The 12500-nt window shown below is 36.2% G+C and overlaps 1 protein-coding gene across 3 annotated transcripts in view; it reads left to right on the top strand.

Moving 5' to 3' along the window:
• Positions 1-12500, top strand: part of LOC135206610 (RWD domain-containing protein 3-like) — a gene marked incomplete at its 5' end in the record, with an annotated part of 162581 nt that overhangs the window by 23765 nt on the left and 126316 nt on the right. Inside the window, 1 exon segment of one of the 3 annotated variants that reach the window (XM_064237949.1) lies at positions 8445-8526. In XM_064237949.1, the coding sequence (XP_064094019.1) occupies positions 8445-8465 (21 nt within the window). 3 annotated transcript variants of the gene reach the window in all.

Raw genomic sequence — 12500 nt, 5'->3', positions numbered from 1 at the left:
CCCTTACCTATCCTCCAGTCCCACCCTCCCTCCATCTTCAGGTAGCCCTGCAACCTACCAGGTCACTCCTCATGAGATGTGGTGTGGAAAAATCAGTAATCCTAATATTTCAACGGTCACATGACCATTCTTTCCCCTCTTTTACAAAGCTCTGGAACTGCTGTCTAATACGTTCTGTTTGCCTTTGCTTAAAGGTCAACCCTTGATATTCTAATATCTTGTTTCTTGTTCTTGATATTTTTGGGAGGAGGTTTTGGTTTTATCATAGCACCTAACTCATTCATTTTCCTCGTGATTAGAAAGCAGCAGTTAGGTCTAACAGAATTTAGTGTTGCCCTTGACGTGGTAGCCAAAAGGCTTCTACAAATGATTAACCTGTTATTTAATTTTCTGAGTAAATTTGATTTGACTGGCATTTCACCAACCTTAATTTTCCTTTCGAAGCAATGAAATCCGTTACAACCTATTATATATGTTTATAAGAGGCAGATAGAGCTGTCTGACAGCTCAGGATATAATTATGCGATGAAAGTGTTTTTGAAAGTAAAGCAACAGGAAGCACAAACTTTCTGTTCCTTCTTTTGGTGTTTTTCCTGTCAATCATGAACATCTTAAGCAGGTCAACGCCAACCAAACCTACATATGAGAAGTGAAAGATGTTTTACATACACACTGCACTGAAGGCAGTGTAGAGACCACAAGGCTGGATTCTTCTGACCTTAGCCTAGGCCTATGTCTGACATCGGAATACCATGACTGACACTGACATAGTCTCTTTGTCTTCAGCCCTAGAAAATTTAGGCTGAGGCCACAATTTACATAATGTATGTCATTGGTTTCGATACTAAAAGGGCATTCATTGAATGACTCATTAACTTAGTCGAGGGTTCTATGTCCTTGATGATTTAATCTGAAGCTGCAATATATTTGATGTGTTTTAATAGAGACTAAACACTGTTCTGCATTGAAGTCTCCAGGTATATAAGATAACTACTTACTGAAGAGCAAGCAGCATTAAAGTCTCCAGAAATATGGACATCTACTTAACCCTTATTAGACAGGTAAATATATCAATATACAGCTAATCAAGCTGGGTAAACTTTGAAGTGGGCCAGTCTACGAAACAATGCATTAATGGAAAGAGGCAGATATGCAGGAATATGGATAACTACTTACTGGGGAGTAGCATTGAAGTCTCCATGAATATAGATAACTACATACTAGGGGCAGCATTGAAGTCTCCATGAATTTAGATATCTACTTACTGGAGAGAAGCATTGAAGTCTTGAGGAATATAGATCACTACTTACTGGAGATAACCATTGAAGTATCCAGGAATATGGATAACTACTTACTGGAGAGAAGCATTAAAATCTCAATGAGTGTAGATAACTACTTACAGGAAAGAGGCATGAAAGTCTCTAGGAATATGGATAACTATTTACTGGCGAGAAGCATTGAAGTCCCCAGGAATATGGTCAACTGCTTGCTGGAGGTAGCATTGAAGTCTCCAGAAATATAGATAACTGCTTATTAGAGAGGGGCATTGAGGTCTCCATTAATGTAGATAGCTACTTGCAGGAGAGAAACATTGAAGTCTCCATGGATTATGGATAATTACTTACTGGAGAGAAGCATTGAAGTCTCCAGGAATGTAGATAGCTACTTACAGGAGAGAAGCAATGAAGTCTCCAGGAATATGGATAACTACTAACTGGAGATCAGCATTGAAGTCTCCAAGGATATGAATAACTATTTACCAGAGGCATCATTGAAGGCTCTATGAATATGGATAACTACTTACTGGAGAGAAGCATTGAAGTCTCCAGGAATATGGATAACTACTTACTGGAGACAGCATTGGAGTCTCCAGGAACACAGATAACTACTTACTGGAGGCAGCATTGAAGTCTCCATTGATGTAGATAAATACTTACTGGAGACAGCATTGGAGTCTCCAGGGATAGAGATCACTACTTACTGGAGACAGCATTGGAGTCTCCAGGGATATAGATAACTACTTACTGGAAGAAGCATTGGAGTCTCCAGGGATATAGATAACTACTCACTGGAAGAAGCATTGGAGTCTCCAGGGATATTAGATAACAACTACTACTGGAAGAAGCATTGGAGTCTCCAGGGATATAGATAACTACTCACTGGAAGAAGCATTGGAGTTGCCAGGGATATAGATAACTACTTACTGGAAGAAGCATTGGAGTCTCCAGGGATATAGATAACTACTCACTGGAAGAAGCATTGGAGTCTCCAGGGATATAGATATCTACTTACTGGAGGCAGCATTGGAATCTCTAGGAATATAGATCACTACTTATTGGGGGTAGCATTGAAACCTCCAGGAACACAGATAAATACTTATTGGAGGAAGCATTGAAGTCTCCAGGAACACAGATAACTACTTTATGGAGGCTTCATTGAAGTCTTCAGGAATATGGATAACTACTTACTGGAGAGCAGCATTGAAGTCTCAAGGAATATTGATAACTACTTACGGAGCAGCATTTAAGTCCGAATATTGATAACTACTTAGTAGAGGCAGCATTAAAGTCTCCAGGGATGTAGATAACTCATTACTGGATGCAGAATTGGAGTCTCCAGGGATTTAGATAACTACTGACTGGATATAAGCATTGAAGTCTCCAGGGATGTAGATCACTATAGTGCGTTTACTTTTCTAAGATCGCTGTGGTGTGGCCTGTACAGAAATCATACGTTGCCAATTTTCATGTTATGGTAATCATATTAGCTTCATGGAGTCTATTGAAATAGTTTTTATTTCTTAAAATGTGATTCTTTGTTTGCATCAGATATTTTGAATATAGCTTATTTCGTATATTCTTTGTGAAAACCTCAGATATGGCATATTTTTTCCCTGGCAATGCCACATCTGAGTTCAGGGGACCTATGGTTTTTAAGAGGATTTAAAAGGTCATGGTCAATATCATTAAAGGATACCCGCACTCAATCACCCACTGTGAAAAGTATGGACAGCCCAGCCCAAATGACTCCCGTAAACGTCTTCACCACCACCTGAGGCCAAGGAAATAGTCTATAGTTTCCTGAAATACTTCATTTTTAAAAACATCTTGAAGGTCCTGTAACTGATGTTTTGAAGGCTATCCAGAGAACATCTGGAGCAACAAAAGTGTTAGAAATGACTTTTCGTAGACTTAAGAAGCAAGAGAGGCGGGAAATATAGTGGAATCTCCAGTGTTTCAAAACAGAAAAGAGAAAGTGAATCCTGCAACTGACTTGGATGATTTTGATAAAAATGTTATGCCGAGAAGGAATGCGTGGTTGTCTTTTCCAAGGGCATAGCAGAACGATTGACTTATGAATTTATGTTTCAAGTCCAAACACCGGAGCCAACAGGCCACTCAGCACATCTATAATTATAGAAAGAGAAAGAAGGAATAGCTAAGTAGAATCAGGAATGGAAAAAAAAGTTAACAGGGAAGAAGCAAACCCTTTCCCTCGACTCCCAAGGTCTAAAGCAAATCCTCCTAAGAAGGATTATATCTGCGGGAAGCATTTAATGGGACTCACATACCCGTAGATATGACAACTCTGCCTTTTCTACCTGGCCCCACCCTAGCGATCTTAGAAAAGTAAATGCACTATACTTACTGGAAGGAGCATTGAAGTCTCCAGGGATGTAGATAACTACTTACTGGAGGCAGCATTGGAGTCTTCAGGTCACAGATAACTACTTAGTGGAGACTTCAATGCTGCCTCCAGTAAGTAGTTATCTACATCCCTGGAGACTTCAATGCTGTCTCCAGTAAGTGGTTATCTGTGTCCTGGAGACTCCAATGCTGCCTCTAGTAATTAGTTATCTACATCCCTGGAGACTCCAATGCTGCCTCTAGTAATTAGTTATCTACATCCCTGGAGACTCCAATGTTGTCTCCAGTAAGTGGTTATCTGTGTCCTGGAGACTCCAATGCTGCCTCTAGTAATTAGTTATCTACATCCATGGAGACTCCAATGTTGTCTCTAGTAAGCAGTTATCTACATCCCTGGAGACTTCAATGCTACCTCTAGTAATTAGTTATCTACATCCATGGAGACTCCAATGTTGTCTCCAGTAAGCAGTTATCTACATCCCTGGAGACTCCAATGTTGTCTCCAGTAAGCAGTTATCTACATCCCTGGAGACTTCAATGCTGCCTCTAGTAATTAGTTATCTACATCCCTGGAGACTCCAATGTTGTCTCCAGTAAGTAGTTCTCTACATCCTTGGAGACTTCAATGCTGTCTTCAGTAAGTAGTTATCTGTGTCCTGGAGACTCCAATGCTGCCTCTAGTAATTAGTTATCTACATCCCTGGAGACTTCAATGCTGCTTCCAGTAAGTAGTGATCTATATTCCTGGAGACTTCAACGCTTCTCTCCAGTAAGTAGTTATCTACATCCATATTCCTGGAGACTTCAATGCTTCTCTCCAGTAAGCAGTTATCCATATTCCTGGAGACTTCAATGCTGCCTCCAGTAAGTAGTTATCTGTGTTCCTGAAGACTTCAATGCTGTCTCCAGTAAGTAGTTATCTGTGTTCCTGGAGAATTCAATGCTCTCTAGTAAGTAGTTATCTATGTTCCTTGAGACTTCAATGCTGCCTCAAGTAAGTAGATATCTTTGTTCCTGGTGACTTCAATGCTGCAACGCTGCCTCCAGTTAGTAGTTATCCATATCCCTGGAGACTTCAATGCTGCCTTCAGTAAGTAGTGATCTATATTCCTGGAGATTTCAATGCTTCCTCCAGTAAGTAGTGATCTATGGAGGCTTCAATGATGCCTCCAGTAAGTAGCCATCCATATTTCTGGAGACTTCAATGGTGCCTCCAGTAAGTAGTTATCTACTTTCACGTAGACTTTAATTTTTCTCTCTAGTAAGGTGTTCTCCATATTCCTTGAGAATGGGCTGCAGTTAAGGCCTGAAAGTACTTGAGTTTTAGTAAAATACTACGTATATTAATACTCAAAAGTAAACAATTTATACTTAGTAATCTTGTGGGTTTCTTTTTTCAATGTAAGGAATTTTACGAGAATGGAAATTTGATAAAAAAAAAATAGGACATATAGCTTCAGTCAATCTGTATTGCTCGAGTCCTATAAGAAAGGCTAATACAAAATTATGGTTATGAAAAGCACTGAACATGACAATTGTGTATTACTACATAGTTTTTAGATAGGTGCTATAAATTCATTTATGAAACCAGCTGATTTTAATAAAGAAAACTCATAATTATATAATTACAAAAAGCTAGGGTGTTTTACTTTTTAGCAATGATTAATGACCAAGGACCAGCTCAAATGTGGGAGAAATTTAGCCATTTAAGTTAAATGTAAAGAAATAAAATCAAAACCTGGCAAATGCTGAAAGCAAAAGCAATTCAATCCAGCTCTTATTTCTATGTATCTACCCATTTAAGGTGCATCTGGTTGCAAGGTCAAATTGCTAATTGTATACATATAAATATTCAGTATTAAAAGCGAAATATCTTACACTGGGTAATTCCATTGTCAAGTGGGTCTCTAACAACCGATGAATTCTCGAACTACCACCATAGTTGTCATGAACTCATATGAACCTCACTATTTCTGCAAATATCATCGTGAGTTTACTTTTCCATAAAAATGATAATACAATTGATGATTTCTTCTTGATGTTTTGTTGGTCACTGAGTGAGGGAAAATTTTAAATATGAACTTCAGTAACTTTTTTCACACCCTCACTATATCGCTGTGTTGCCTTCCACGAAGACACAGCAATATTTGTGAGGGTGTGAAATGACACTTATTAATGATCTACCATGGAAAAAAAGTATGATCCAGCAAATGCCTGCAGCAGCCACGCCTGATGGAACAAAGGTTGACGATTATGGTTAGGTAAGCACTGAATATAATTTTCACCATTGCTATTTTTATATTCTGTTTTATTATACGATTTTTCTATATATTTTTAACGACTTCATTCACTGGTAATGTAAACGATTATTCTATATCATGAATATCCCCCATTGACACCTTGTCTACAAGTAGTGTTATTAGAAAATATGAGCATTGGCATCCAAATATCTCGACCATGGCACATACATCGTTACAAGACAGGCTTCATTGCGGTGTTACAAGACTATTTTCATGAAAACTAAGGGGAATGGGGGTAGAGGAACACTTTAAGGCAACTGTATGTCGTAGTACTACCACTCACAATGGTCCCCAGTTAGAGAGCTAATAAAAGAGGGGAATTAAGTGATTTTTTGGACAGCTTATAAACTTGCTGAAAAAACATATCAATGTTTTTATGGGTTATGCAACGAAGAATGAAAGTTAAACTTACCATGCAACTGCTGTCCAAAGTACTATAAATTTTTCTTTTGATCACTTCGACAATCAAAGGATATTTGTAGAAGAAGGCTGGAAAATTACAAGCCATTTCATTCAGCATGTTTGATAAGATAGTTTGATCCGTTTTATTCTCGACTGCCAACAGATAGAAAATCATCAAGAAATGCTTACGTGACTACACCTGTAAATGCAAGACAAAATCTGTCAAGACATGAATAGAACCGCTAGAGAAATGAAAGTGAAGAAAAGTACAATGCTCTATCCTTTGTCTAACTTGCTGAAAATGGCAAAATAAAAACTTGGCATGACGTATACTCTAAGTTACAGACTAAATCAGGCTGGGTTGGGGCACTTTTTTGGTTGCAAAAGTCAAATGGGAGCGTATGTTCAGCACCCATCACCAGTTGCATTTAAACATCATCTCAGAGCCCACCTTTTGGGAAAAGACAGCACACTTCTGAGCTCAAAGAGCAACGTTTAAAACTGCAACAGTGAAAATGTAACGTCCGCCTCATTTTCCCACGTCCCTGACAAGCAAGACTCGACAAAGATAAAGGAAATTCCCTTCAGAAAGAACCCAGTATATCAGCAATTTTATTTTGCTTACCAGGATGATCAAAGTGAGGACTTCAAAGACCAGGAAGTTGAAGAACAAACATGGGAAGATGCCATATGTCGGTGGGTTCATTGCTCGCAAGTTTCCACAACTGGAATATTTAGGAGCAAAAGTAACAAAGGAAGATGACAAAGATTGGTGCCATAAGCTTTAGTGAAGGGAAACTAATGAAACCTAGTGCTTCTTGATCATTTGAAATCTATGGATAAGATGTTTGATTCTCAACAGCCTTAAAAGGAGCAATAATTAAATTAGAGGATATAAGCAGTCACATCCAAATAACTTCAAAAGTCTAAATATTTTGTTCCATGCCATAGAGTTTTTAGAATTCAAAATTTGAACAGACACATTAGTAGTTCCAGAAAAGCGGTGCGTAGATTGAAAAAGTAGCAACATAGCTATATATGTGCAAAATGTGATTTTATGGAGATCTGTTAAAAGTGTAGTTTAGACATATATTTATATTATTGTTTAGAATGTTCTTTAGAACTCGCTCATGGTTATTTAATACATTAATATAGCTTTTATTCAGACTATTATTTTCCTTCGGAAACAGATAATAGTATTTAATAACGGATAAAAAGAAGAAAGCAAAGGTAGGTTTTCTATAATGTCAGTGGTATTTGGCAAAAATATTCTAGTGATATCTCTTATGATTATTCTTCTTAACATAGTAGAATGAAGAACCTACATCTGACTATTAATTTAATTATCAAATAGCTTAAAGTATTTAGAAAAATAAAAAAAGAGAAAGTAAAGGCAGGATTGCTATAGGTTAAGGGGCCTGACTGCAGTTATTGTGACATCACGCACCTAGCTGTTTAATCCTGTACCCCAGTTTAAGCTGTGCATGACAAAACCTTATATTCTCTATACCTTGGTTCAACTAGACCGTCTCACTCAGCACACCGAGCACTGGCTCCATTAAGACTTTTTTTTTTTTTTTCTGTATTGCACTTGATTGTTTTCATATTTTATTATGTTCAATTTATTGTGAATTTGGTACTGCTTTTACGTACATATTATAGTAAAGATTTTACTGCTTCTTCTTCTCTCCTCAACAATACCACGACACACGATAACTTAAAATCATTCATTCATTATTCCTAAAAAATATAAACGCTACTTCCCTCTATCTCAAGTTAGCTGTGTATCACCGCAATGACGAATGATTTTGTTAATCATTTGTGCTACATTTTACTGTGAAAAGCTTTGTTCTTTCATTACTATTTTGTTAATATTGTTCAACTAGACTGTCTCACTCGGCGCACTGGACACTGGCTCAATTAAGACTTTTTTTCTTTTTTTTTATTGCATTTGATTGTTTTTATTACTTCATCATTATGTTAAATTTATTGAGAAATTCCCTTTTTATGTGAATTGTTGCTATTGCTTTTACGTGCATACAGTAATATTTTAACTCTCTTTCTCTCCTCAACATATCAACGCTCCCATGTTCAGTCTCAAGTCAGCTGGGCGTGACGTTACCACGGTTACGTATGATTTTATACGTCTTTTATGCTAAATGTTATAATGAAAGCTAAATTTTATATTAAATGCTTTATACTTTAATGTATTTTGTCAAATATTGTTATCATTAAACTATATATTGTAAATGAAAAAATAAATTAAAACAGTTTAACTTGTAAGACCTAGTAGGCCGTCGAATACAATTATAAACTAGATAATCAGTCAGTTCGAAGTACGAGCATTTGTTCGACAAACGATATAAAATTTTCTAGAAAATTTTGTTGGAAAAACGGAAAGTTTGACATATGAAACGTTCGACAAACGAGGTACCACTGTGTACTTAGATTCCAAAATAGTTTTGCCTCTTAGTCCCACTGAGGCAATCATGTTCTTCCGTCTCTCCATTGTTGGCTCTTCATACACTTGCCAGGCATTGAAAATCCTTTATTCTATTTAAACTTCGCAATCAAAAATATCTTTTGACACCACTGATACATGGCATGTTGTTCGTCCTTACACTTCACCTGTGGCATCTACTTACGTGTTCCCTTTTCCATTTCATATTCTCAATTGTTTCCATTTCAGTGAAATAATGCCTTTTTGAAGTCACATGTTTTCCTTTGGTTTGAATCTAAATGTCCCATTATACTATCCCTTTCTCTCCTCATTACTTCAACTTATTTCCAGTTTTATTAGCTTCTTTCATCTTGTTGCCCACCGGCACCAACTTCCTCTTCACTGTTTTGATTATCATTATTATTATAGAGGATTAGGTTATCCAGACCTCTAAGCCTAATAATGGCTCTTCTTGGGCTGGTTATCAAGAAGGGATACAAATGCTAGAATTGGAACTTATTTTCGAAGACAGTAGTGGGAGGTGTGTGCAATCATGATAATGTTTATACCTAAAAATTAGTGTGGTCGTCATATTTATATCTCAGAGGTAGAACTATAGTATTTTTGAACTGGCCCATGTATTGTAGGTTGGGGTTGGTCTTTAGGGATGGGACTCTCTTTGGGGGGAAGGCCACTGTATTCATGTAATGGTTCAATAAAGCAGGTTTTGGCTGCACTTGAGCCACCCTAATCTTGTTGGCGCCATCCCTTAGTGATGAGGTTGGGGGTGAGCATTTGGGAGCTTGTGTTGGAAAGAACTCCTTGAAAGGCTGTTGGTGCCTTTTTTACATTTTCAGATTTTTTTTTTTCAAAAAAATTTTGATGTAGCTAACTTTTCTCCTCCACTTGGACCCCATAACGATTCCCTGAAATGGTTAACAACTCTTGGCTTTGATAAGTATACGTTTGACCCTGTAGAAACTTCTAGCACAGTGAATTTAGAGAGATAAGTGTTGAATAAATCAAATGTACCAGGTTCACTTGAGGCTTTTATCTTTGTTAATATATAATATAGATAACAATTTGCCTTCTGTGAATTTAAATCAAAGACAAGGCTTAGTATAGAATGTGATATGCTTACCTTAACCCTTTAACACCAATTGGACGTATTAAACGTCGATATAAATTGTTTGTTGGGTGCCGATTGGACGTATGGTACGTCCATATAAAAAAGTTCTTTAAAAAATTTGCGGAAAAATAGTTATAGGCCTACTAGGCAAAAACTTTTGAATTACGCGCCTTGGGGGATGCTGGGAGCTCACGGATCAAGGCGTTGTTTTGTTTACAATCGTTACCCAGGCGCGCAAGCGCGAATTTCTTTCTTCTCACACTAAAAAGTATCGGCGACACATCTCAGAAATTATTTTGTCACTTTGACATAATTTTTGCACCATTTTATATTAGCCGTTACATGGAGTATTATATATGAAAATGTGCACAATTTCACGAAGAATACAACAAAAAAACAACTCATGGTTGTAGCTTTTATCAGTTTTGAAATATTTTCATATAAATAACGATAAGTGCCAAAATTTCAACCTTCTGTCAACTTTGACTCTACCGAAATGGTCGAAAAACGCAATTGTAAGCTAGAACTCTTATATTCTAGTAATATACAATCATTTACTTTCATTTTGCAACAAATTGGAAGTCTCTAGCACAATATTTCGATTTATGGTGAATTTATGAAAAAAAACTTTTTCCTTACGTCCGTGCGGTAACTCTTCCGAAAAAAATCATACATTTTTTCGTCCGACTGTCGTAATGTTTGCACCATTTTCAATTAGCCATTACATATAGTTTTATATATGGAAATGTGTGCAATTTCATGTAGAATACAATTAAAAACAACCCATGGTTGTAGCTTTTATCAGTTTTGAAATATTTTCATATAATTAACGATGTGCCAAAATATAAACCTTCGGTCAACTTTGACTCGACAGAAATGGTAAAAAAACGCAATTGTAAGCTAAAACTCTTACATTCTAGTAATATTCAATCGTTTACCTTTATTCTGCAACACATTGGAAGTCTCTAGCACAATATTTCGATTTATGGTGAATTTATGAGAAAAAAAAACATTTTCCTTACGTCCGCGCGGTAACTCTTCCGAAAAAATCAGAATTTTTTTTGTGCGATTGTCGTAATCTTTGCACCATTTTAAATTAGCCGTTACATGAAGTTTTATATATGAAAATGTGTGCAATTTCATGTAGAATACAACCAAAAACAACCCATGGTTGTAGCTTTTATCAGTTTTGAAATATTATTATATAAATAACGATAAGTGCCAAAATTTCAACCTTCGGTCAACTTTGACTCGACCGAAATGGTAAAAAATGCAATTGTAAGCTAAAACTATTACATTCTAGTAATACTCAATCATTTACCTTTATTTTGCAACAAATTGGAAGTCTAGAACAATATTTCGATTTATGGTGAATTTATGAAATAAACTTTTTCCTTACGGTCCGCGTGGTAACTCTTCCTAAAAAAATCATAAATTTTTTCCTTTGATTGTCGTAATGTTTGCACCATTTTAAATTAGTTGTTTCATAAAGTTTTATATATGAAAATGTGCCCAATTTCATGTAGAATACAACAAAAAACAACCTATGGTTGTAGCTTTTATCAGTTTTGAAATATTTTCATATAAATAACGATAAATAGAAAAAAATTTGTCCTTCTGTCAACTTTAACTCGACCAAAATGGTCGAAAACTGCAATTGTAAGCTACAACACTTACAGTCTAGTAATATTCAATCAATTAACTTCATTTTGCAACAAACGGGAAGTCTCTAGCACAATATTTCGATTTATGGTGAAGTTTTGAAAACAGCTTTTTTTTACATCCGCAAGTTACGAATTCATGCATCATATTGTGATAATATTTTCTCTGTGTTGCCTTGATCGTTTTGCAATGTGTTATATACCAAAATGATTGCAATTTAGTGTACAATACAACGAAAAAAATTAACTTGTTAGTTTTAACTGTTTTGCTCACCGTGCGATTTGTATACAATAATATATGAAATTTTTTTTTGCTCTGTCATATATCCCAATATTTATATATGATAATATTTTTTCATTTCTGATGGTTGCATACTAAACTTCAGGCAATGACAAAAAAAGGAGCCTAAAATGAACTCTTAATCTTGACAACTAAGCGTGCTGTGATTTTTTGAAAAAAACATTTTTTCCTCTTCGGTGCTCACTCGCGAACGCTGCTGGCATACGGGAAACGATTTTTAAAATACCGCTTCGGCGTTTAAGGGTTAATTTAATAGTTAAGAGTATCAGTGAGGATAGGCTTGAGGGAAAGAATGCAAAAATTCTTCTTATTTTTCAAATACCTGTTAATTGTCGCTATGAAAGTATTTGAATGACATTCATAAAATATGGAAAAATAACAGATATATGAAAGAAATTCAAAGAAGAAGATGAAAGATTGGAATCTTGGACTTTTATCAGTCATGGGGATGCTTTTAATGCAGGCTGCAATAGTATTTAAAAAATAAAAAATTTTACGGCCGTATCTCCATCATAGAGAAAGCTTCGAGGAGTTGGAGACTGGTCATAGATCTCTCTCCCTTGAACTGATTCATTTGCCAGACTTGGTTCATGATGGAAACAGCCCATACACTGCTCACA

This window comes from Macrobrachium nipponense, chromosome 31 (genome assembly GCF_015104395.2).
Source record: "Macrobrachium nipponense isolate FS-2020 chromosome 31, ASM1510439v2, whole genome shotgun sequence".
Taxonomy (NCBI): Eukaryota; Metazoa; Arthropoda; class Malacostraca; order Decapoda; family Palaemonidae; genus Macrobrachium; species Macrobrachium nipponense.
Note: the sequence above shows the minus strand (reverse complement) of the source record. Positions and strands in the feature narration are given on the sequence as shown.